Source organism: Lissotriton vulgaris, chromosome 6, assembly GCF_964263255.1.
Source record: "Lissotriton vulgaris chromosome 6, aLisVul1.2, whole genome shotgun sequence".
Taxonomy (NCBI): Eukaryota; Metazoa; Chordata; class Amphibia; order Caudata; family Salamandridae; genus Lissotriton; species Lissotriton vulgaris.
This window is the reverse complement of record NC_141694.1, coordinates 1072960807-1072987896: the sequence shown is the minus strand read 5'-3', so window position 1 is coordinate 1072987896 and position 27090 is coordinate 1072960807. Positions and strand designations below refer to the sequence as shown.

General features: G+C 43.8%; 1 protein-coding gene across 1 annotated transcript in view; it reads right to left on the bottom strand.

Moving 5' to 3' along the window:
* TBP (TATA-box binding protein) overlaps positions 1-27090 on the bottom strand; it is a 285823-nt gene that overhangs the window by 203129 nt on the left and 55604 nt on the right. Inside the window, exon 3 of the mRNA XM_086927138.1 lies at positions 4781-5106. Within this exon, the coding sequence (XP_086783264.1) occupies positions 4781-5106 (326 nt within the window). The remainder of the gene's footprint in view (positions 1-4780; positions 5107-27090) is intronic.

Here is a 27090-nt window from a genome sequence, read left to right as displayed (position 1 = left end):
TTTGCAGGAGGTAATGGATACGTATGGATTAGGTGCGGCAATTATATATATATTTCTTTTTACTTTTCACGCTATACAGCACACATGGAATGATGGGGAGCCCCCTCCCCCCCCCAGCTGAACATTCTGCTATCCTCGGAAAGTATTCTGAATGCTATCACTACCCTTTACACAGCCCTCAACACTGCTCCTTCGAAATAGGCGGCGGAAGCATGTAGATGGGATGGAGTGCTGCAGCGGCCTCTGACAGACTGGGCACTTCAGCTGGTGAAGGAGGTCTTGTACACCAGGTTCCGCATCCGCATCACACAGTTCAATTATGTCCACCATGCCTACCTCTCCCCCAGCGTATCAAGCACATGTTTCTAGCATTTTGCCGCGAATGCCCCTGCTGTAGACTACAGGATGCTGGTTTCTACCACATGGTGTGGGTCTGCCCGGTGCTACACCAAGCCTGGCAGGCGATAACTAATACGGTTGCCTAGTTGGCGGAGCACAACCATATGCATACACCAGAATCTTGCCTGCTGGGGCTACGTCCCCAAGCGAAAGGTGATAAACACCTTCCCAGATTTGTTGACCTGGTCTTTGTTTTATTCAAACAGGTGGCCATGAGATGGAAGGAGTCTGCTCCTCTGGACCCCCAGCGGTGGCTTAATGTGTTACTGACACGGGCAGAGGCCCACACTCTCAAACTACTCTGAATGAGGGGGGACACCCGTACCAGTGGGGAATACTGGGAAACCTTCCTACTGAATGTAGAGGCCAAAAACAACTAGCACCTACATAATTTGCAGAATTGCTTGCGCACACAAACAGATGGTCATGACTGTTGTCCCTTGCTGAACACCGAGACCCAATGGGAAACCACTCATAACACTAGCCCATTGCACACCCTGATTGAGAAATAACACCAGCTGCTTTGCAACACTACCACTGGCCACCTAGGACCGAGTGTCCCGTCCCCCCTGCTCCGCCCACCCTCCTTTAAGGATCGTTGCATGTCCAGCCTGCGTGATGCCCCCCCAGCGGTTACTTCCTCAGGATGCCCCCACCACCCAGCATGTAACACACTCTTACACCCAGTGCAGACCCCAGTGTTCTCTTTACAAGGTTCCTTCTTTGTTTCTTGCCATACATGCTGTTCATGTGTTTGCCGTTGCCACTACCCTGATGAGTAGATTTGTGTTGGCAGAGGTATCATCTCATTGTGAAAGTTTTTAAACGTCACACTTGAGAAAGTCCTACTATGAATGGATCTTGTGTATTATGTGCAAAACCCTAATAAATCCAGTAATATGTTACGCTCTTTAAAAAATGCAACAACGCAAGAAAACTAAATGGGGTGCTACTGCACTTAAAAAAGTAGATCCCACAAAGAGGGACATAGAACTGGGCAGCTATTCAGCAAGAAAGGCAATAGGTAGATTACTGATTGCTCACATGCTTATCTTTCCAGTGTGACCGTCTTCAGATAAACAGGGGAGCTAGTTTACTTAAGAATCCAGCCTGAGCACAAGATAAAGAGGTCACGAAGCAAAATACTATCCTTTCAGAAATAAATGGATTCCTCTACTCAATTGCTCAACTGACAACATTTATTTTTCAGTATGTAAAAGTGTTTATAAGGCAAAAATGCAAGCATTACCCCTTTTTCCTGCTAATTGTTTTCACCATTGCCATCAAGCTTGCGTCACACATTTTGACTTCACCTGGGTGAGTCGGGTACTCCGCGTTACCCTCTCTTCCAAACACTTTCAGAACACCCTTTGCGACCAGAGCCATTTATTCCCCTTTCCTTAAAGGGCCCCATGTGTTCATACTTCAAACATTACCTCTGAGTTTGCATTTTCCTATTTTTGGACACAGCCCATTTTTAGGTCTCGCCTGAGCTAGCGCGCATGCGTTGCTCTGCGAGGCTTCTAGTAAGGACCTTAAACTCAGACCACAAGCTTGTCCGTGTGCTTTTTTTTGCTCACACGCTATTGGTCTTTTTGTGTCTTTTTAAGAACGACAGCAAGCAATTGGGCCAAGGTGGGTGCATGTCCCATCTTCTCTCTCCCCTGGCCTAGGGAGCTCGGGAGCGAGCAGCAGCGCGGCCGGGTGTCAGCTGCATTCTCCACATTCCTTGCAGTGCACGTGCACCGCGCTGGTTTGTGTTGTGCGCTGTTCACGGCTATTTTATGCATGCGTGATTTCACTGGGCTTGGTATGTGCATGCACTAGGAGGGGTGAATGGTGAAGAGCGGGGACACTCGTCACTACGGAGCCCCTGACACAAGGACTGGGGCTTTCCTCTGGCTTTGATTTAATGGTTTCACCACCAGGAAGAAAAGGCAGTGGGTGTTCTTCTTTTGCTTCTCTCCAGGCCCCATCTCTTTCTCTCTCCAGGGCACTGGTGACATGCTGTAAACGTACACCACGGACAGAGAATATCGGCTAGAGCGTCCCATACACTGAGGCCCTGGAGCATTTCTCTTGTCAATGCTAGGAGATCGCCATTCTGTATAATACACAGCAACACAGTAACCATGTCACCCCTTTACCTCAACGTGCAAGATCTAGGCTTAATTCCTCTCCCTTAAAGCATACTTGCATATACACATGGCCGATGAAATCATGAAATTCTGAGGCCGATGCATTTTTTTGCATAAATATGTATTTGCTGCCTTTGCCATATAATTCACCATATACTGTGTGATCTGCAGATTGAAAAACCCTAAAATAGTTTCTAGCTCAAACGGATCAAAAGATACTAAACCATGGGCGACAGGTGTTCGCGTTTAACTGATCGAGCCAGCCTGCAGCCTAGCATATGTACCTCTTTGCAGGATGTTTTGTAATACTCAGCTTGGCTGTTAGAGGGTCCTTGCAGCACAAATATGTTATCTTCCTCCATTGATTCCTTTTAAAAGGCACCACATCGACATCTATAGTCGTTTAGCGTGTTGTTAAGGTAATTAGAATCATCGGGATTATGTACGGCTTATAGTAAATATCATTATCGCACTATCACAGTTGTTATTTCTCTCCACGGGGTGCAAGTGATGTTTGCATTTGCTCCGGAGGTGTGCTTGACTGTAGCTTCACATGTTGAGGTCTAGTGCCGCACGGCCTCATAGGCACTCCCTGCCCCCCCCTGTGATATGAGGCCCCCATATGGCCTTGTCTCCTGTCTCGTGCCTGTCTGTGGGTGAATGAATTACAAAGTGTGATGAGGGGGAGGGGATCCCAGGCGCTCAACAGGGGCTGTGAATTCACAGCCTGCAAAGTACCCCTGAATGGATCTTTCTTAATTATGTTTTTTTCTCAAACCTCAAACAGAAAGCGAACAGATATTACACATAGGCACACTATTCATGTCCCCATATGTTTAAGATACGTTTTTCATTTGGAACAGGAAAACTAAGCTAATTTTCAAACCCACTATTAATTAAAACAGCTGAACCCATTATTATTTAATGATTTCCCATTTTACTAAATAAACAATGGAATAAACAAGGCAGCTCCAAATTGTGGCTCGTTTATAACCAGAGAAACTGAAGTGCAACCAGGAGTTTGTTATTTATTTGTGACGTACTTGAAATGATGCCAACATGGCTTTCTCGCCGTCGCAGAGCATATTCAATTTCTGATTTTATCGGTTACGGAAGGCTATCCAGACTTGATTAAACACAAACTCAGCCATACCAGGAGTTCTCTTGTCAGAAAGCTCATAAACTCACCAGAGAAAGGGTCCCAAGTAAAAAAGCATTGGCATAGCCAATTAGTCTCGCCTTTGGGACCTTGTAGGTAAAAAAAATGAAGTATAATACGTCACGTTTACATTTACTTCGTATTTAGGATACATTAAAAGTAAACATGAAGTCTTACACTTCTGTTTATTTTTTCTTTTACTTACAGGGTCCCAAAGGCGAGACAGACCTATTGGCTATGCCAATGCTTGTTCTCATTTCCCTCTGATCAACCCCAAAGCACCTTACACTGCATGTCTTTGAAAAGTACACCAGACTTTAGGCACTTTTTTTGTTTTTACTTTTGAAGCTGGCAATACCACAAGCCTGTGCTCTCCCATTTGTCATTTTCTCCACCATGCCGCTTACCTCAGATCTCATCTCCACTTGCTCTGCATCCACCCTCTATTTTCTCTGCCTATATCGTGTCACGTTATCACTACTTCCCAACCCACTGTGCAGATTTAACCCCTAATGAAGTTCCATACTTCTTTCATTTTAAGAATAATGGCTTTCTCGTCCGGCATGGTAATTTTGTTGAACTACAAGTATTTCTTCAAATTCACTAGGACAGATAAACCTAGGCATCTTTTTTCACTAACAATTTTGTCAGATTCACATAATACCAGAGTTAAGATGGTTCCCTGACAGAGAGACTCAAACCAGAAGAAAGACTGCTACACGGGTGACAATGTAGAGATAATTTTCAAATCCATAAGTTGATTGAAATGAACAAATAGGCAGCTTTACACAGTGCCCTCAGCATTTGATATGGCTGCACTATCTTGGAAGCATGTTCAAACCCGAAGAGGAGAATTTTGGTGCATTATATTTGTTCCCTATAAAACACTTAGAATTTGCAGATTACCCGAATGCTCCAAACCAATAATTTATACAAATCCTTTCACGAAGGTACAAAGCTTAGCATTGTTCACGGACAAAACAAAAACGTCCACTTTTATGGAAAGTTTGTTTTCGACACTTTGTTAATTTTCAATCACTTGTTCTGCCCAGCCATGCAAGTAAAATTCACTAAAAGGACTTACTGTAGCTGCGGTACAATCCCAGAGCTCTCGGATGCAGGAGTTGCAGGGGTTATTGGCGTCATGGGTGTCATTGGTGAGGGGTAAAGCGGTGTGGTCCCTGGTAACGGGGCTGTAGTAGTAAGAGCCTGTGAATGGAAAAGTTGTGGCGTTTGACCCGTGAGTCCTTGTGTTACTTGTTGTGATGTTGACTGCTGTACTTGCTGCTGTTGCCTCTGCTGCTCTTCCAGTAAGGACAGGCTGTTGGTACTTTGAACAGGTTGTGGAGTCAATCCAGTACCGTAGGGCATCATTGGACTGAAAATGGGGATCCCAGGAGTCATGGCACCCTGAAAGTGACAGCAAAAAATAAATACATAAATAAGCAACAAAATATCATGCACTGCTTAACACTGCTAGGCGGACACCAACCATTCTGGCCCACTGAAATATGGCAAGGTAAATTTTATTTGAAGCAAATTGGGATCCTGTGGGGGATTTACCCAGCGTGTAGTCGGATTGATTATTTCGGTGTCATTGGAGGTGCCCCCAATGCTGTAAGGACGTTTGTAAAAAGTAACCTCTTCTTCAAGGATTGTCAGATTACAGTTAATAACAATACTGTTAAACAGCATAATTTTTGTTTACTTCATGGATGCATAGAGTATGTAGACCAACAACATACTCTGAGGCGGTGAGACCAAGAGGAAGAGTGTAAAGTGAAAAATTGGAAACAAACCGTGGTCACTGCGCAGCGATTTCGAAACGCTGATAATCACTGGCTGACGCCATTGCCAGCGTGCACCAAGGCCACGCCCCCTTTTAGGCCACGCCCCCGCCTTCTCCTCCTACATAAAAATGTGCCACTGGCGGACGCGCAGCGGGAGCGCTTAAGGCAAGCCCGTCTGCGCCCGTCCGCGCCAAGGACGGGCTGGGGGCTGCCCCTTATGCTCAAGAAATCAACCCAGGTTAGATCCCCAGAGAAGATTTATTGTCATTGAACCTCAGTTGCATGCAATGTCATCATGCCATAAATGTAGACAAATGGCTAGGACCCATTAGTTGTATTGCCTGTAAACAAACCCTACAACCCCATTTAAAACAGTCTTCGAAAATTATATACAAGGTCATTAATGGCGGGCTAATTAATGCCCGCTCCATGTGTAAGAATGCACTACACATGTATGACTTAATCTCGGAGTCCAATCTGGACTGCCTCTTGGTCACGGAAACGTGGCTCAAAGACTGGTCCAGCCCAGACATTGTACGCACACTGCCACCCGGTTATAGGATACAGAGACTAGATAGACCCATACAAAGAGGGGGGGGGATCGCTATTATACATCGAAAGACTCTCAAATGTAACATTTCGGAACTACCCGACATCAAAGGAGACGAATGTCTAGCATTCAACCTACAGGCCCATGACTCCTTTATGTTCTCCGGAGCATTAATATATCGCCCACCAGGACAAGCAAGCCACTTCCTGGAAACCATGGGGGAAGTTCTTACCAGCCTGACGTTAAAGGCTGCCAATTTCACCTTACTGGGGGACTTAAACCTGCACCTTGACAGCGCTAGTGACCCAAATGTGTTGTGTTTTAAAGACATTATGCATGTGTTGGGACTGACAATACTGACGACTGATCCTACACATACAGCTGGCCATGAGCTGGATTGTATTTGTTCCAATCTCAATACTATTAATGTTTCCACCCCTTTGCCCCTGACCTAGACGGACCACAAATTTATCGCATTCAACCTCAAAACTTAACTAAGGTCGTAAAACCAGATATAATAAGAAACGAGAAACCGATCCCATGCTGGGCAAAGATTATTGATCACCCAGATCTACCGAATTGGGTAAAAGAGAACAAACCATTGATACATGGAGAAGTTGTCACTGACAATCTTAGCTATGAGAGATGGATGAGATCTATAGGAGAGAAACTGACTTCGGGGGGAACCAGAAAATTAAAATCTAAACAAGGGAAAATCTCAGCCCCTTGGTTCACCAGCGAATTAAAAGATACACTGCAAACAGTTTGAAGATTAGAACGAAAATGGCGTAGGCACTATAACAACGACGACCAGGACATTTTTAAAACAGCTAGACGGAAATACCATCCATTAAATCAAACGTACCAAAATAAACTATTTTACAAATCGGATAGAAGCTTCACAGAATAATCAAAAAGGAAATTTTCCGAATTGTTAAAAGTTTTCGAAATCCTAAATTCCTATCCCAGGAAATGCCACCCTCACAGATCTTTTGTAACGAGATTGCAAATTATTTCGAACAAAAAATTATTAATCTTACCAAAGATTTTCCCTTAACCTCTCTAAACGACGAAAACACTGTACAAGATAATAACCTCGGGTCAATCAGCTGGAACACCTTCGCTATGATTGATCTTGCAGACTCCTCACAAATCATCTCTAAAATTAAATCTGGTTCGCCACTTGACCCCTGCCCCCCTTCATTGATCCATGCAATTAAAGACGAGGTAAATCCCGTGATTAACGCCATTATCAATGCATCACTCCAATCCGGAAATATTCCCATTACTTGGAAGACTGCAATAGTAAAACCACTACAAAAAAAGACCTTACATGATCCCTCTGTCCTATCAAATCTGCGGCCCATCTCACAACTCCCCGCTATATGTAAATGTGCTGAAACCCTTGTTAATAAACAGCTCTCAACATTCCTGGAAGCAAATAATATCTTACATCCAAATCAGGCAGGGTTCAGAGCAAACCACTCTACAGAATCAGCACTTCTGTCAACAGAAACCATAAGAGCTGCACTAGATCAAGGTAGGAGGGCAGTTTTAATCCTACTTGATCTATCTGCAGCATTTGACACGGTGTCCCATGCCATGCTATTACATCGCCTTGTTGGGGCTGGCATAGGGGGCACCGTGTTAAAATGGTTTTAAAACTTTCTGTTGCATAGAAAACAGATAACTATGCTCGGACAGTTCCACTTGGAGGAGAAGGAGATTGTTTCAGGGGTGCCACAGGGCTCAAGCCTGAGCCCTACTATGTTTAATCTTTATATGGCGCCCCTGATCAACCTCATTGCTTCCTATGATGTAAGCACTATAGCATACGCAGACGACACTCAATTGGTCCTGGTTCTGGACGATAATACAGATAAAGCAGAACAGGTTCTGAAAGAGTGTCTGACTGCCACTTTCAACTGGATGCATAATAACCATCTTAAATGTAACTCTGCTAAAACAGAGATGTTACCATTTGGGAAAAACAACCTCTTCTCCCCACACACCTGCTGGCCATCTGATGCGGAAGCCCCACCAAACACCATTAGTGCAACTCGAAACCTGGGAATAAAATTTGACGAGATGCTCTCTTTTAAGCAACAATATAGAGAAGTGGCAGCCTTTTGTTTTAATATCATAAAAGGTCTCCGAATTTTTTTTGATTTCCTGCCTTTATCAGCCCGCCGCACAGTAGCAATTGCTTTAGTCACATCAAGAATTGACTACTGTAACAGTCTGTATGCAGGGGTGGCAAAATCCACCCTGCACAAATTACAGAGGGTACAGAATTCGGTGGCGCGGCTGGTTCTAAGGTGGCCCAGAAAATCATCAGCATCGGCCGCCTTAGACATGTTGCACTGGCTTCCTATTCAGAAGCGCATATTGTTTAAAATCCTTGTGATCACTTTTAGAGCTTTTCACAAGCGTGGCCCAAAATATCTGTCCAACAAGTTTCACAGATACCACCCCACCACAGAACTCAGGTCAGCTACTGCCAATTTGATGACTGTCCCTAAGTTCAGACTTGCCACCAAGGGAGGAAAATCATTGGCAGTTTTAGGAGCGAAAGCCTGGAACACACTCCCCGCCCATCTTCGCTCAATTACATCAGAACAGATCTTTAAAAAATCCCTAAAAACATGGATCTACGGATTAGCCGAATCAGTGTGCAAATCACTTGTCTGATTATATAAAATGTTTCACAACCGGTCAAAACCTGTCAACTCACTAGTAATGAAGCCGCAGCGCCAAGATGCTCCTTGGAGTGACAGCGCGCTTTACAAATACCTCAACATCAACATAAATTCCCAACAGGTAAGTGAATTTTTTTGGGTGCTCAATGCGGTTATAATTTCCAAATAATTACCCAGGACATGATTGCGCTTGAATACAGTCCCTAGCTACAACAAGTTATTTACAGTAGACTTTAAATTAAATGAGATATTTAATAATCTGAACTGGAGCAATTATATGATTTGCAAAAGATCAATGACAGTTTTCAGTTAGTCAGAGAAGGAGAGCTTAGAGCTTTATCCTTCGTTTAACAATTTACATCCCAATATTACATTTACTATCACCTTTAGGCCACAGCAATAAATTACATTCTTGGACACCAAGATGTATGTACAAGAAGGTAATAATTATCCAAACAATTTTTGGATGGGTAGTAATCGTTCATACTACACGTTACATCCAAGGTCCTGTGTGTGATTCACTGAGGATAACGAGGCATCATCGGCAAGGATGAGGTTTGTTCAAAAATGTGTAAAAAAGTTGATAACTCTCAGGTACAAGAAAAGAGGCAGAGACAAGATTATCACTCAAATGACAATGGAAAGAGAGATACTCTTAGCAGAAAAATTCCCAAGTGGCTTATTAGCTACAAGAACACTACACTTTAGGAACCTCAAAAGACGGGGGGAGCACCTATCCACAAGAGTTTGACACGCCCACTGTTATTCACTCTAAAGGAAATGACTGATAAATTGCACTAATAAATTGAATTGTTGGAGGGAGGTTGGGCACAGATTATGGCCCATAGTAGAGCTAGAATATGCTCACTACGTATAGAACTGCACTGGAAGGATGGCACCCAAGTCCCAGAGGCCATAACTACCCAGTGGTTAGACTCCTGTTATGAAATATCCAGGGAATAAACTCTTTGAACAAAAGCAAAGTATAGAGATGGATATTAGGAGAGCAACCTGATATGGTTTGTCCACATGAGAAAGCCCTACTAAAAATACAATGGAAAAATGACACAAAGAATCGATCCAACACAATTTCATGTTACATCGAAGATCAAGAAAACATGTGGGGCCTCAATAGCCCTCCAACAATCACTAGCTAAGGAAATTTCAGAACAAATTCTAGATGCACAAGAAGTGAGAAGTGAGATATTAAATCTGTATTGTAATTCCTTTTGGAAGTTGCAAAGGTAAGCCAAACTTGCAGATGTAAATAGCTGTAGGAAGTAGACTAACAATATGACAATAAAAAGACATTGCAGAGTTAATCTAGTAAGATGTAAATGCTCAGTCATTGACTTAGGGGTTGGTGTATGTTCACAAATATGGCAAACAAGGATATAAAGACACAGTGGAATGAAATGATTTGAATAAGATTTACACAGTGTGATCAAATTGGAGACTATTTGACCGGGCCACAAACCTACTCTGGGTTTATTTACAGCGACATTTTGATAAAGCGAGCAAATATTTAAAAGTAATTTTAAATTTACCAAGATGCTGCCTCAAAAGGCAAGGATGGGAATTGAACAAAAGTATGATTAGACCAAGAATACATCCGAAATTCAGCTGTAATAACTCCAGCATAATGAAAGTGCTGACATTCAGAGCAGTACAGATTTCAGAAAGGAGGCCTAGACCAATCCCATTCATAAGGCCTCTGGATAAACGGAGACTGAATATTTTAGGATTTAATAAAAATAGATCAGCGTTCTATTCTGAGCCCAGTATAATTAACAATATGGCATAATTAAAGCCCATCTAGAATTTAAACTTGACAGAATATATGCCCTGGCAAAATCATACAAGCTTTTATCAAAGCTCTGTTCTAATGAGAACGCGGCAATAATTTGTCACCTCACAGCATGGTACCAAATAAAACAAGGGATTTATTTTGGCTGTACAAGTAGATTTCTGAAGCAGTTCACCCTTTGGGCCAGTAAGCTATTTTATTCTACAATGATTGATCAGCAACACATGTAAGCCTACACGGAAGGCATGGTCTGCTCCATATAGAAGATCATACAAGCTTTTATCAAACAGCTGTTATATTGAGAACACAGCCATAATTTTTAGGTCGAGCATAGCTGGCTCTGCGAGGCATGCAGTAGTCTAGTATGCCGTGGAAGCCTCGCCTTCTCTCCGCTCATATTTTTGATTGGCTGGTGTAATTTTCCTTGGTAAATGCTGGCTTCCGATTGATAATGAGGCTTGTTAGTCCCTCTTTGTTACTGCCCTGTCGCCATTTGTTACCTTACATGAGGACTGGATATTTTACTTGTGGTGTAACACGGTCTCCTTCATAAGACGGTAAGCACTACTTTTTTTTTTTATTTGCAGCGCGGTCCGCTTTCACTTTAGCAGGTACGCTTGTTTATTTAATTAATTTGCTGCACGGGCCGAGAGGGAGTGTTTCTACTCACTAATCTTACAAGCATTTGCTATGTAATATGTCTCGTGTTTACGCGAGTTTGAGCTATTTACATTACAAATAACAATGCCTTTCATTTTTGTTTTCAAAACATATATAAAAGGCATTGTCATTTACAATAGCTTAAACTCGTGTAAATATGAGACCTATTGCTTTGCAAATGCTTGTTTACCTTAATGAATGGTACCAATAAAACAAGTAGATTAATTTTATTGTGCAAGTAGATTTCCGAAACATCTCACCCTTTGGATCAGTAAGCTATTTTATAAAATTCAAAAATGCACAGAAAAGTCTACAGGGACGGCCTAGACTGCTTCATATAGAATCAACTAGGCCTGTAGAAATTACTTTACACAAACATCATTCAAAACACATTCTCTATTGTTCACGGACTCAATACAAAATGGGCAAGGATTACACAGCACTTCCGGGCCTATCCTGTGGTAATAAAGCACTAAAGAAATGTAAATGCAATTCCTAGGGGGGTCAATTTCTGGTATATATTTTATGCTAACAAGTTCCATTTTTAAAAACTGTATAAAGACTTGCTTATCCTTTACAAAAGGGTTCTGAAAAGTAGAATGCTACATTTAGAAATGTGTCTCTAGGAGGTCCACTCCTGGTCTGAGACGTTACACTGTTTTTTTAAAGACCATTATGGATTTCTGGGTAGCAATTGAAAGATCAAGGACTGAAGATTTTCACTCCGATGATAAGTGGTTAAGTAGGAGAGGAGGTCAACTACAGATAGAGTAATGGTATGCTTTGTGGAAATGTCATATTGGAGAAAAGTGAGATTCTCAGATATGGAATTATAGTGGGGGTGTGGCTAAGGTAAATGTTGGGTTTAAGGTGCTGATTTTGTCAACAAGAAATGGCTGATGGCAGTGGATTTCTGGACAGTATGGATGACGATGGGCATAATTCATGTTTACATCTTTGAAGAGTGCTATGCTCTCATTTGGACCTGTGGGATGGTTTGCAGATATAATTGGATTTTGCTCTTCTGACGACTTGGTGGTTGTTCAAATAGCAGTGCAATAAAAAGTGATGGGATAAGGTCTTGCACCAAATGATTTCAAAATGGGTGAACGTCCTTGTTCAGTTTTAGCTTCGGGTTTACCAGGCAGCTGAGGGATTGGATTTTATGTTTTGGTGTGTCAGTGAGGGACCTGAACATGTTAATAGCTTCACATGTGAATTAATGTGCAGTGTTGGCGAATAGCACAGAGAAGGAAAACATAAGTCCTCCCGTGGGATGTTTTGGCAAGAGTAGCTTGTGAATTGGACATTTTGTTGTTGGTCTTTGTGTAAAGGTGAAAGGTGAAAGGCATGATGACATATCCGATATGGGGAAAGCAACGAATAATAACTTGTGTTTTCCCTCGTTTAAGAACGAGAAGAAACTTTTGGAAGATTTCTGCCCAATAATAACATTAATTAAAACTATTTCTTAATAGGACTAGTGTTTTTCTCCTTCACTGCTTTAACATTTCTGATTGTTGTAATTCCTTAGCTATGAAGTTACGGTCTTCTATGGGTGGATAAGCACGAAACGACAATCCTCTTTGAACACGGTGGTTGGCATTCCTAAAGCTTCAGCAAAACGATTTGTAGATTGCACGAAGACAGGAATAATGAATTTGCTTCTGGTAATGACATACTTCTTTATTGTTGTTTTCGTCTGTTTGAAGTTACAGGCCTGATAGAAATGGTAGAGAAAGTAAAAGCTTCCATATACTATAAGATAGCATAATTCAATATTAAGAGTTTCTATGCCACACTGACCCTTTTATTTTGGACGGGCAGATTTACCAAGCTCCAGAAATATTTACACATAAAATATTTTACTTTTTAAAACCTGCCATCTTAAGGGGACAAAGATATAGAAGAAAATAGATCAATATGAAGACTGCAACCTAGTTAACATGGTGTATAGTGTCTAAGAGGGTGTAAGGGTTTGGCGATATATTAGTATGGGTCTCAGAACCTATTAATGAATGGCAGAAGAAAAATGCTTAACCAAATGACTAGGTGCCGATACTGGTTTGTTCCTTTTAGCAGGACGATGACATTGAACTGTTAAAAGTATTTTATGCTTTAGTGTACTTAGAGAGCAAAGTTCTCAAGCTGTGCATAAGTAGATCCTCAAGCCAACCAAGAGGATAATCGAGGAGAAGCAAATTAAGTTTTTCGCAAGGTCTCCATGAGAAAGAAAATGGAAGCAAACTCCTTGCAAGTAATACAACATCTTCTCTAATACCATTACTTTAATGTATGGCAAATCAGGAATGCTTTAAAGTGGTTAACACCCAGATGGGGTCCATTCTGTGCTCTCCAAATCAGTGTACGACAAATGAAGATCAAGTCGCCATCATCTGTCAAGGTGGCTCAGAGATCGAGCAAAACAAGAAGTAATGGTCTAGTTGTAACATAATAAGGATGTTTTGCAAGACTCCGATGCCCCCAGTACCCATGTTTCAGGATGATCTAAAACCAGATCAGTTTTGGTGCAGGGTGAAAAGGACGGTAACTCTGTCTATTGGTTGGACAGGGACTGTCTAGTTAATTCTGTTTTTTTGTGACCAGTTGATATTAGCAGGCATGGTCTTTAGGTTTGGCTTTTAGCGACATGGAATCTTTCAAGTTTTGATTGGACCAGGAAAAATGCTTCGTACAGATTATGCTCTGAGTATATCGAGGGAGCAAATGCTTCTCGGGAGAGGGTTTCAATGGTGGTAAAGAGAGCGTGTCACCTCCCATGCAATAGTTTTGAGGGGGGTCAAGTTTTTATAAATACCCACATAAGGAGGTCATTTTAAAATGTTCCATTTCGGTATGATTGTCTGAATGGCAACAATTCAGTGCCGTTTGGAAGAGTGCATGGTTTGAAGTCTATTGTCATTTGTATTTTATTAGTTTTATATTATGCCAATTAGGCAATACAAACCACACATCTCATAAAATCAGCAATCAAAACAGCCAATATTCACATACAGGCCCATATCTCCAATTAAGGAACTGCAGGACAGTACTCTTTTACATTGCACGTAAACACAAACCTTAAAAAGATAGTTACAGTGCAGACCCCAACCCCACGGGACCCGAGGTTGTTTGAACAAATGCAAGCCAGGTCCTAGAAATACACCCCTCCCCCCTCCGGGTGTGCATTATAGAAGCAAATTGTGTAAAGCTGCATAAAAGTTCACATTCAATTTTTAGAGGTGGATGCCAAATAAAATTTATACAGACCCAACGGCCAACATTATTGTTCAAAGAACAAATAACGTTTTTTTGTAATTAACATTCAACTAGTATTAAAAAAATGTGTACATACAATGGTTTCTAACTTAAAAAGTCTGAGCTACGACTAAAAGGATCTATTACATACCTAACGCAAATCCTAACTAAAAGTAGTCATGGTAGGTAACCTTTCGGCTACAACAGAGAAGAATTTTACTAAGGCCCAACATACCAACGTGTTATTACACTGCAGAATTATCATCAAGTCAATGATGCAACAAACCTGCAACTTTCTAAAAACCGCCAGTAACAGGCTACTTCTTATTTTAGCAAAGTGAGCATAGAAAACAATTATGTGTGAAAATGACAATGCATCAAACTTACAAACAGGGTAGATAACCTTGTCCAACCCCACCCGACTAATCACTTTCCACCTAATGAAGAAAGAGACCCACCGCCTAACAGATCTACTTTTACACAGCCCGCAGATAGAACTGGAAAAAAACGCTATAATCAGCCCCCAATAAATGCTGTAGGTTAATTCTCTTATGAACATCAGCAAGGTCGCTGTTCTGAGAGCACTCTTTTACCAAACGTTTGATTGCTTGGATCTGTTGGGAAAAAATCACATGATTAAGGGGACATACCAGGGAGGAGATTCAGGGAAGATTGGATGTCCTGTGGGCTGTCTACCTATTGACCTATATACCTCTCGTGAGTGGAATTTTAGAAAATGCCTCAAGGGGCCCTATTTCGGATTTTAAAATACCAGCCCAGTAATTGAGCAACCTCTGTTTATATTAAATAGGATGTTAGTAAGGCCCAACTCAAGCCACTAATCACAGCAGCGCCAACCATTTTTACAGATGGTTGTTTCAATGATTTGCAGGCGCTTAACATTTTTCTCAAAACCTCACAGCCATAGAGTATTGATGATTTTCGTGTTGTACGCCTCTCTCAGGAATACAACACATATGGTCCAAAAGCGAAATCAAGCCTTTGTAGCACACCAGCAAAAGACTTGGTAGGCGATTCCAGAAAAGTGGTTGACATGAGCTTTGAGGTTTAGATTATGACTAAGCAACAGGCCTAAGTATCATAATTAATTTATCACCTCCACTTGAGCCTCTCAGCCGCCACTTAAACTTCATGGGCCACCTCCTTACTTTTGAAAAAACTATGTTATTAGTTTGGGCCGTATTGATCTTCAGGTCATTTCCCTTACAGTAATGTGAGTATCAAGTTGCCTCTGTAGACCTACTGGCGTCAGATCTAATAACACTGTGTCATCCGCATAAAACAGAGCAGACACAGTCTCCATTCCAAACTTAGGAGGGAAAGACCAGACCTGATTTAGGCCTACCATGGCATCCGCTATACAAACTGAAAACAAGAGCGGTGCAAGGATACACCCTTGCCTCAACCTTACTGGGGTACGGATCTTGTTGATTAAGGCCTCATTACACTCAAGTTCCACTCTAGTCCAGGAGCCCTCATGCAATTAAACTAACATCTTCAACAGACCTGTGGGGCAGTTCCATCTGGCCATCTTTTCCCAGAGAAGAGACCTTTTTATGGTGTCAAACATGGTGGACAAGTCGATATAGGACACGTAAGGGTAATGTGTCCAATTGAGAGCATATTATACAGTCAACAGATTTAATAACAGCCAGCTATCCGTAGTGGAGTACTCTTTCCAAAAGCCCATTTGGGCCAAAGGTAGAATTCTGGCAACACTCAATCATCTAGTAGGCCCTGCAAATGCCTTGCATAGATTTTCAGCAGGGTGATCATGTGATAGTTAGAAAGCAAAGCCCTATCCAGGATTCCGGCATAGACTGCTCATGCACCCCCGCACCCCCCCTCCACACCAATGATTGCTCCGGGGTCTGTGCCCACAAGCGGGGGTTGAGTTTAATATTGTCTGAGGAAATACCATCTGGCCCATCCTCACTGCTTAAGTGCCCCTGAGGGAAGCAGAATGCCCCGACTCCCCCTTACCACGTAAACTCATAGGCGGAGATCCTGAGGCTCACCTGACCTATTTGGCCTAGTACAGTTCTGAAATGTAAGGGACCCAGATTTCGTCGGGAATTGAAACAGCAGTAGTTTTTGTTGCTAACCAGAGTATACCATTGGTTACAGACCATAAAGCCTTTAGGTTGCCAGTGCGAAAGGAGAGGATTGCTTTTTTTTCAAAGGCTCATTTTCCCTCCAGCTAATTTGCTGCATGTCTTTCCTGAAGGCTTTCCTATGCTTTCTTATAAGGCTCTCCCTTGGCACCCCACCTGCTTTGTACATCTTTTTTTTTTCTTATAGAGCGCTGATTTAGCCTGTGACTTGACAAACTCAAAGAGTCCCTTCTGACATGACCCTATTCATCCCTACGGACGCATATCCCTTATAGAGGCAATGAGCTTTTCAAAAGCCCGAACGGTGAGGAGAGAGGGAGGGTTAAATTGCACATTTAGCAACCCCATCGTAACATGTTTGATGTGGCTTTAAGTTTGGCGGACCACACTATTCTCTGCTCATTTTTACAGTCCAAAGGCTAACTTTTGGGCCTCGTATCCCTTGGCTGAACAGCAAGATCGCCTACCACTAAATCCTTCACCAAACCAAAGGTCTCGGAGGATGTAATAGCATAATCAAAGACATTATTCCCCCCCCCCCCCCCCAGTTATCATACATCGCCTGATCGACTGGACACCTACCATTATTATAGTCATATTTAAGCTATATAGTAGGATCCTTAATTGCCTATCAGACCCCTCCCCCTCGGTGTCCCCAAGACCTGGCAGGGAAGGTTCAATGCAATTTCTTTCTCCCTCTGGAGATCATCACTGGTTAAGAGGGATCTTTACATTGAGGGCTCCCATCTGTAAAATAGGCACATAGGGAAACAACAAATAAACCTTATCTGATAATGGTGTCATTAAGTTATTTTTCTTTACCTTGTTCCAAGGAATGGGTGAATTGGTGGGTATCAGGTCAGGACACCCCATTTCGCCTCACTTGTACATCTTAGTTGAATGATGCCCAAATACAGAGTATACCAGAAAATTAGAGAGATCCGTAAGCAAGGCAGACACCACAACATCGTGCTTAACAGATACTGAAAAGGCTAGGCTCCCCCGCAGGTCACCTAAATTGCACTTGACTGCTTTGATACTACAAAAGGATATAAGCATCAGCAAGTCCTCCATTTCCCACTTTTCTTGTAAGGTAGCAATCATAACTTTCTTGGCCTCGAAAACCAACAGAAGCAATTCAATGTTACTTTTCAGGCCAGCAATACTCTAGGACAGGAAATGGACACTTGAGATATCAGGACCTATAAAATACTGGTTTGAGGAATCCCTTTTTGGATTGATTGTAATGGCAAACCAATCCAAGGTAGATTCACTCTTTTCGGGAGGCTCACCCAGTTAATAAATATTTTCCTGCCAATCTCGGTTTTCATGACAAGGATCTTTTCAAACCTGGCTCCCACCAGGCAATCCTCACCCGAAGGCAATAGAACTTGATTGCAGACGTGTGAATGATTAGCCAGCCATTCTGTGCAGTTTATTTCGAACATTGACTGGATGCCCAGACACAGAGTATACCAGAAAATGAGTGAGATCCGTAAGCAAGGCAGACACCACAACATCGTGCTTAACAGATACTGAAAAGGCTATGCTCTCCGGCAGGTCACCCAAATTGCACTTGACTGCTTTGATACTACAAAAGGATATAAGCAACAGTAAGTCCCCAATTTCCCACTTTTCTTGTAAGGTAGCAATCATAACTTTCTTGGCCTCGATAACCAACAGAAGCAATTCAATGTTACTTTTCAGGCCAGTAATACTCTAGGACAGGAAATTGACACTTGAGACATCAGGACCTATAAAAGACTGGTTTGAGGAATCCCTTTTTGGATTGATTGCACTGGCAAACTAATCCAAGGTAGATTCACTCTTTTCAGGAGGCTCCACCCAGTAAATAAATATTTTCCTGCCAATCTCGGTTTTCTTGACAAGGATCTTTTCAAACCTGGCTACCACCAGGCAATCCTCACCAGAAGGCAATAGAACTTTATTGCAGAGGTGGGAATGATTCTCCAGCCATTCTGTGCAGCTTATTTCGAACATCGACGGGACTGAAGCGAGAACCTGCTGATGAATAAATGTTTCATAAATATCAAAGCATGACCGCCTAAGCTCTTCTGCTACCAACCTAGAATAGAAAGAACCCATACGGATGGCCAGGAAGTAAATGACACACTGGTTTTAGGAGGACAACCAAGGAGATGTTTTTAGAAGAGATTTTAGCCTGTTGTATAACAGATTGAAAGAGATAAGAAGCATGATCTTTGAAGTATCCCTTCTGCTCAAAGTCTGCAAAAACATCCATAAATTGGAGAACCCACACAACATCCTCCTAGGGATTGTCAGTGGATTTTAATACCCACCATTATTCTGCCTCTGGCCTAGTCTTCCCCACTCCAGCTGCCTCAGTGAGTGCCCCCTCTACCTGGGTAACTGGGAAAGCATCATGATCAACCAGAGCAGACTTAGAGTACCGCCCCAGTATCAGTCCCCAGCGGCTCTGTTGGTTTTGCAGCTACGCAAGTAGAAACTGCTCATAGGGATATAGAGGATGTTTCAGTAGTTAATAGAGTGAGGCACAGTGGGCCTCTTGGTTGGAGAGTCCCCTACCTGGAATATAACCGTTCCGGTTTGCTATTTCTTTTTTGCCTTTTGTTTGATACTATTTGGATGTTTGTTACCTTTTCACTTTCCAGGCTGAGGACCTAGCTCCTGGGTAGTCACTCCCGGCCTACACCTATTGGTTTTGTTGAAGATATAAAAGATTTCACATGATTTACCGGAGGCCAGTTTGTGACCAGAGGAAGCTGGCCCATTATTTGAGTATTCAAACACGGATATTCCTTCAAACCGGATGTTTGCCACCTTTTCACTTTCCAGGCTGAGGACCTAGCTCCTGGGTTGTCACTCCCGGCCTACACCTATTGGTTTTGTTGAAGTTATAAAAGACTTCACATGATTTACCGGAGGCCAGTTAATGACCAGAGGGAGCTGGCCCATTATTTGAGTATTCAAACACGGATATTCCTTCAAACCTTGAAAAGGGGTTCTAGATAAGTCCAAAGATTGATCACAACTTTTATCATTTCTGAGCAGAATTATATTAGAATCACCCACTTGGGTACTAATATCCACTGTCCTGGTTACAAAGCTCTTTACTGGACTTAATTTCCCTATTTGAATTTACGGGTAATTCTCTCAATATAACCGATAGAATATCTAAAATATGTTCTGAGGTGCGAGTATTCTTCTCCAATAAAGACACAATGGAGGACTAAATATGCATATTCAGATCCTTGCAGAGCCTCAAGCATATTCTGTCAGCTGATGTATTAACTTGAGGAATCAACAATAAGTAATGAGAGGCAGAAAGATTAACATGATCTGAGGTTGTAAGGCTGGGTGTACTGGAGGACATGGCTATAGTTTGTTTTTTGCTGCTTGGAAGGTTCGGGCTGTGCTTCCACACTCCCATCCAATACCAGGGACACTGGTTTCAGTGGTGTGATCTCAGAAAAAGTATAGTCCAAAACTAATGAGGGCTGATAGGCCAGGGGGACTGATGAAACCTCAATACCAATTCCGCCTGGCGTTGTGCATAAAAATAGACCGATCTCCTGAACAACTATTAGCATTTGATAACTTTATTTCGGTCGAAGACCATAAAAGTGCAAATAAAATTCATACAAGCACCAAGTATTAAAATAATAAATAGTAAACAGATCATTTGTTGTTAAAAAGGAATTAAACAGTTGAGTTATCAAAGAGTAACAATAAAAGATGCCATGAATTTTACAAAGAAATTACAAAACGTTGTCTTCTGCGCCACATACCGAATAGGTATTGAGATACGGCAAACACAATGAGGGGATGGGTATCGTAAAACAAAATCCGGCATGCCTGGGTGACATGTCGAAGCTTAAGGTTCCTGCATATTGGTATCAACCAACATCTTCTAATTACTGAATATGCAGGTCAGAAAAACATTACATGAACCACATTTTCGTTTTTATAATCACATGCCGGGCAGGCTTCTTTGCTTGACTTTGACCATTTGGATGTAAAAGACCTAATCGGTAGGGTACCATGCCTTAGCTGGAGATAGAGATTTTTCGCAAGCTGAGGTTGTATTACGTCCATGAATTCCTCAAATTTAGCTTCTACTTTAACAAGAAGGAACTCTGACGATAGCCTACCCAAAGTTACAGACCTCTGTAATGCAAGGAAGTTCTCCATACAGATCTGAGTTTGGAGTTCTTTTTTCGATATCCCAGGACATGACATCTCGGGTGTTTCCCAGAGTTGCGGATAACCTATCCGGGTGCTAACAATCCTAATATGTAGAAGCCATGGGATCTTTTTGTTTTTAAGGGAGGTCCACACCTCAGCAAATTCTGCTCTATAAGAAGCCGATTCCAATGCTGACCACAACCTCTTCCAGTATACAATGGGTCGTGCCCTTATGATCTCCTCTATTGGCTCCAACCCAAGGTCACTTCTAAGGGGAATCAGTGGTGTGCTTGGTGGTAATCCAAAGAAACCTTTGTTCCACCCTACTAAGATTTGGTGCCTGTTTGTGCCCCCAGAGTTCGGCACCATAAACTGCTGCTGTTCTGGCCTGGAGACGACATATTTCCAGAGCCTGAGATACCAGTTTGAAGGCTGACCCCTTGAGCACTTTGTTAATGCCCCCTGCGACCTGAGATAGCTTAAGCGCCGACTGGTTAGTTTGAATATTCCAGTCAAGGTTCTCCGTAAGGGTAATTCCTAAATATACAAAGGTCTTGACCCTCTCCAGGGGGATCCCATTTAGGACCGGATTTGGGCGTGCCCGCTTTGGGGGATTGAAAATCATGAACTTGGTTTTCCCCAGGTTTATTTCCAATCCCCGCAAAGCACAAAACGCCACAAATCCATCAAGCGTTCTCTGAATGCCAGATGACGTTTTCGACAACAACAGAGTGTCGTCTGCAAACATCAGAGCTGGCACTCTCCCGGTCACCAGTTTTGGGGCGTCATTGTCCACCACGCCATTCAAATGGTCGACAAGACCATTGATGTAAAGGCTGAATAGCGTGGGGGCCAGTACGCACCCTTGGCGCACTCCTTTCTGAACAGGAAAGCGCTCTGTGAGATCACCATACCTCCCACACCTAACCTGGCCATAGTTGTCTGTATGGAGCCTGGATAATATAGCCAATAGATAGGGCGGGAGTCCCAGATCTGACAGCACCTTCCACAGTTTGATTCCAGGAACCAAATCAAATGCAGCCCGCAGGTCCACAAAAACGAGGTAGAGGCTGCCACCCTCCACACTTGCTGTTTTCCAATAAAGGACCTGCAGGCGAAATATTTGGTCCAAGGTGGAAGTGCCAGCCCTGAAGCCGGCCTGGAATGGGGTCAGGATTTCATTTTCCTCTATCCACCTGAGGATCCTATCAAGAATGATCCTTCCCATTAACTTCTGCGATATATCTATTAGACTTATTGGTCTGTAGTTTGAAGGGGTAAGTGGGCAGCCTTTTTAGGTCTCGCGACCTATCGATGTGCGCAAGCGCATCGAGCGGAGCGAGAATTCAAGTGGCGAAAACATCCTGAAACCAAAGGGCTTTCAGCCACGCGGTTTTCATGCAGTTCCCGTGTACATGCACGCGCATCGTATGCAAGCCCAGCCTCTCCCGCCCCCATCCGGCATCAGGCTTCTCCTCCCCTAGCAGCACTCCTCCCACACCAGCAACTCCCCCCTCCCACACCAGCACCTCCCCTCTCTCTCCCCGCAAACACAGCCTTGCCCTCTCCCACACCAGCACCTCCCCCCTCCCACACCAGCACCTCCCCTCTCTCTCCACGCAATCACAGCCTTTCCCTAGCAGCACTCCTCCCACACCAGCACCTCCCCCCTCCCACAACGCAATCACAGCCTTGCCGCACTGCCGAGCCTGTCCCAACAACACAACCCAGCTCCGTCACATGGCTTCTGCTTTGCTCACTTTCGCTCTCCTCAACCCTTCCACTCTTGGCAGACCGTTCGTTTTCCCTTTTGATCACGTCAGCCCGAATCACATCCGAACGTCTTTTGGTCCCGTTTCTATATCTACGTACCTAACTCTGCCGCCCACATTCACCACTTCACCGGGCGTCACCCTTGGCGGTCCGGAGAATCTTCTAACTTAAGCAGCAGACCCGTGTTTTTCGGTAAGCCACATCCCTTTACTGTTTGACACCTAGCTCACTCCGCAGTAAGTTTGTTTTTCCTGCAAGCTAACTCCTGCACATCGCGAGCACCACCCCTCGCTCACTCATTTTGTACATAACGTTCACATCAAGTCAGGTAATGCCACATTATGTCATGCAGGGGGTACATGGGTCTTCAAGATATTGATCCTTCTGGCCTCCCAGGAACCAGTGCAAGTCTTTCCGTGTAGTTCCTTTCTCAACCCTCCCACTCTTGGCAGACCGTCCGTTTTCCCTTTTGATCACGTCAGCCCGACTCACATCCGAACGTCTTTTGGTCCCGTTTCTATATCTACGTACCTAACTCTGCCGCCCACATTCACCACTTCACCGGGCGTCACCCTTGGCGGTCCGGAGAATCTTCTAACTTAAGCAGCAGACCCGTGTTTTTCGGTAAGCCACGTCCCTTTACTGTTTTCGACACCTAGCTCACTCCGCAGTAAGTTTTGTTTTTCCTGCAAGCGAACTCCTGCACATCGCGAGCACCACCCCTCGCTCACTCATTTTGTACATAACGTTCACATATTTCATGATAACACCCAGCATGACGCCTTACTCCCAATTCTCATCTATTCCCATCACCATTGCGCTGTATTTCCTCAAGTTTACTGCTCTTTCATTTTCCCGCTGAGCCCAGTATGCAGGCACTCGCATTCCCTTCTTTAACACGCCCATATGCATGCAGCACATTCCTCCGTTTAACCCTCGTGTGATACACCAGCCTCGGTCTCCTGCCAAAGTTTACTGACACACGTTCCTTTGTTTCTTCAGACTTATGACGCCCTGAAGAAGAGCCAGCCTAGGCTCAAAATGCATCGGGGTGAACTAATACTGCTTTAAAATGAAGCCCACGCTTGAGTTATCGTTGGCATGAGACACACGATTTGCGACAAAGCAAACTAGAATAATAAACTTCTCCAACCCCTGCCCCAAAACCACCGCTCCCACTTTCCACTAACCCCGCTCTCGTCTTCTCCTGCCCCCAGCGTCTCCCCACCACCGAAGCCCAAGTTCTACCCTCACCCTCCAACGCTACTACTCACAGCCTACCCACGACCACCACAGCCATCTCAACAGCGCCAAAATAAAGGCCACTTTGTAGGTATTCACGTTAATTTAATAAATTCACTTTAAAACCGGAGATTCAAGTTGTTTACAATTTTTTTAACACCACACAACATTTCTGCAGGCACACCATTTTTTTCCCTCCTTGTTTTGTTTGAGGTTCACCACAGGAGCCCACGGAGCTTCAAAGTGAGCGCTCTCACCTTCCGGATTGGTGTTGAGCCCTCCCCCACCCTCCGAGCACGAATGCAACGTTTCCCTCAACCCACCCTTCCCCCTGCATAGAGTGCGCAGCCATCCATGTCCTTACCTAGAAGAGGGGAAACTTTTAAGCCCTTTCTGTGGCATCATTGACCAGCTTGCAACACGCACTCATTAAGCTGGACAGGACGCTTTGCAATCAAACTTTTTTAGATGAAGATTTATTTTATTGATAAAGTACCCTGAGCAAAGTTGTATTTGCTATCTATCACTCTATTACTGCATTTGAAGCTTTTATCTCTCCTCCTCTGCGAGCTTTCCAATCGTTCCTGCCCCCCCCCCTCCCCCATTTAATTTGTTTCCTGTCTCTTCATTGCTTGCTCGTCCCCCAAACCCTGTGCCTTGCTACGGTTTTCAGACTGCCGATTCTGCTGTGAAACCACTGTTTTGCCCTGCCTGTGTTTATGCTGCATGAGTTCTTTCTAACCCTGCAACAACCTTAATTGCTGGGGGTTATATACAAGGGTATGGTCGGTGCTTAGGGGCTACATGTCTGTGGCCAGCTCACCATGATTAAAAAAAGAAATATTCATTAAAAGGGAAATCACCCACGCAAGCCCACTATCACCCACGCAACACCACACTCACCCACGCAACCCCACTCATCCACGCAACCCCACTCATCCACGCAACACCACTCATCCACGCAACCCCACTCACACACGCTACGCCACTCACACACGCTACGCCACTCACACACGCTACGCCACTCACAATCGCAACGCCACTCACACACGCTACGCCACTCACACACGCTACGCCACTCACACACGCTACGCCACTCACACACGCTACGCCACTCACACACGCTACGCCACTCACACACGCCACTCACACACGCCACGCCACTCACACATGCAACGCCACTCACACATGCAACGCCACTCACACATGCAACGCCACTCACACACGCAACGCCACTCACACACGCAACGCCACTCACACACGCAACTCACACACGCAACGCCACTCACGTTGCCAATAGGTCTCGCAGTAGGAAAGTTGGAACCATTACAATTGCAAATAACAATGCCTTTTATTTTTTTTTCATTTTAAAAACATAAAGGGCTTTGTCATTTACAAAACCAATAGCTCCAACTTTCCTACTGCGAGACCTATTGGCAACGCCAGTGCTTGTTTTAAGATGGGCACAATCTCGGCCCCCAGCCAGGTTGCTGGCAGTTCTGCCCCCAACAGTATCCCATTAAATAGAACAACTAGGTAAGGAGCCCAGATTTTTGGCTGGGTACGGAACAAGTCTCCGGGTAGTTTATCGAGACCGGGGGCCTTATTGGGAAGTAATTTTCCAATAGCCGCCTCAACCTCATTCAGCGTGATGATATCACAGTGTGAGAGGCGTAGGTCCCTCCCTGCTACCAATGGGTCCCACCCTGAGTGGGACCCATTAGCTGTCATGGAAGAAGATGCCACTTGCATTTGCTAGTGTATCTGAGTGGGAAAGCCCCACTGATCCTTGACATGTACAGTGAGAGGGATGACATCACCCTTTGACTCTCCTATTTGATTTGACTAAGCAATTTCACTAATAGTTTTTGAAAAAATGCTGGTATTTTACCACCATCTTTAAGTATACATAAATGGGGAGCTCTATTGCTCAGTGGGTTAGTTTTAGTCTTCTGACACAGTCTTCTGATCAGTGTTCATCCTGTTCTCAGCTTTTTTGTCGTCATCTTTCTGGTTATGTGGGCGAAGGATGGTAAAATTGGAGTGGAGTCAAAGGGAAACACCCAATACAGTGCCACTCTTTGGGGAGCACAGCTCGGGGGAGGAGAATGAGCGCTGGCTGCAGCACATGTACCAGGCCCGCTTCATTGGGCTCTGTGGGGCCGCGGGGGACACTGCAGGCAGGAATTCCTGTGAAGCTGTAATGGTGGCTAGCGGCTTTTTGGTTGCAAGGCCAAGGTCCGCAAATCACAGGACCACAGAGAACAGCCGCCTTACACATCAAGGCTCACACTACACGCCCCTCGATCGGCGTCTAAGGAAAGGCGCAGGCAGATGTAGTGTGAAATGGAATTTCCATTGAATAGTACCCTTTTGAAGACTAGGTCTACGATGTTGAGCTTGCTCGCGTTGGCTCAAAGGCTCTTTTAGGTTCCTGGTGTTGAGAAGAATGGATTTTGCTTCTAAGAAATACAGGAGAAATTGTATGGGAGTTTAGAAATCCAAGAGAAAGATATTGTTGGGTGAGATGGATGAGGTGCTGAGGAAATCTTAGATTTACTCAATAAATGTTTTGTTTTGCTGGGATTGCTTCTGAAGACTGGTGGAGGTCCAAGAGAATGTCTTACTCTTTGAAGTTCATGTAGTGCCCAATCCTCTGTTCTGCCCTTTGTCCAGGAAGCAGTCTGACAGAGCAGGAGTGGCTAAACTTAATAGCCCCACAACACAGGCCATATGAGTGACTCAAGGATTACACCTGGATGTCGGCCTTACTGATATATGCCTAGTAAAAGGTTAGAGGATCCCAGTCGTAAGCTATAAAATACTCTTATCAGCCCCATCCACTTCCAGGGAAGTGCACTGGACCCACTCACCAGTTATCTACCCAGAATCAAACAACCCTTTTGAAGTGCACAAGAGAGGTGGATTTCCCTTCCTCCAGTGTGTGCCCCATCCAGCTCTCAGGAATGCAGGCAATCCAATCTACAAATCGGTCAGAAATGGTACCTCAGCTCCCCATACCTTTCCAATGCCCTACTTTTAATTTGGAATCCACAGTCCCTCATGTACTGTACCACGTACAATACAGCGCACATGTGCCAAAAATGACTACATTCTAAAATGATGTAGGCTAAGGGCGAGTTAGATACACGGAAGCAGAACTTTACACGTGTGGCCCTGTAGGCTGTAGGTCTCACTCTAAACACAGGTAAAACGGCATGTTCACTCTGCTGATCCCTATTACAAAAACAATGTTGCCACCACTGCACTTACACTACTTAACTCCTGATGG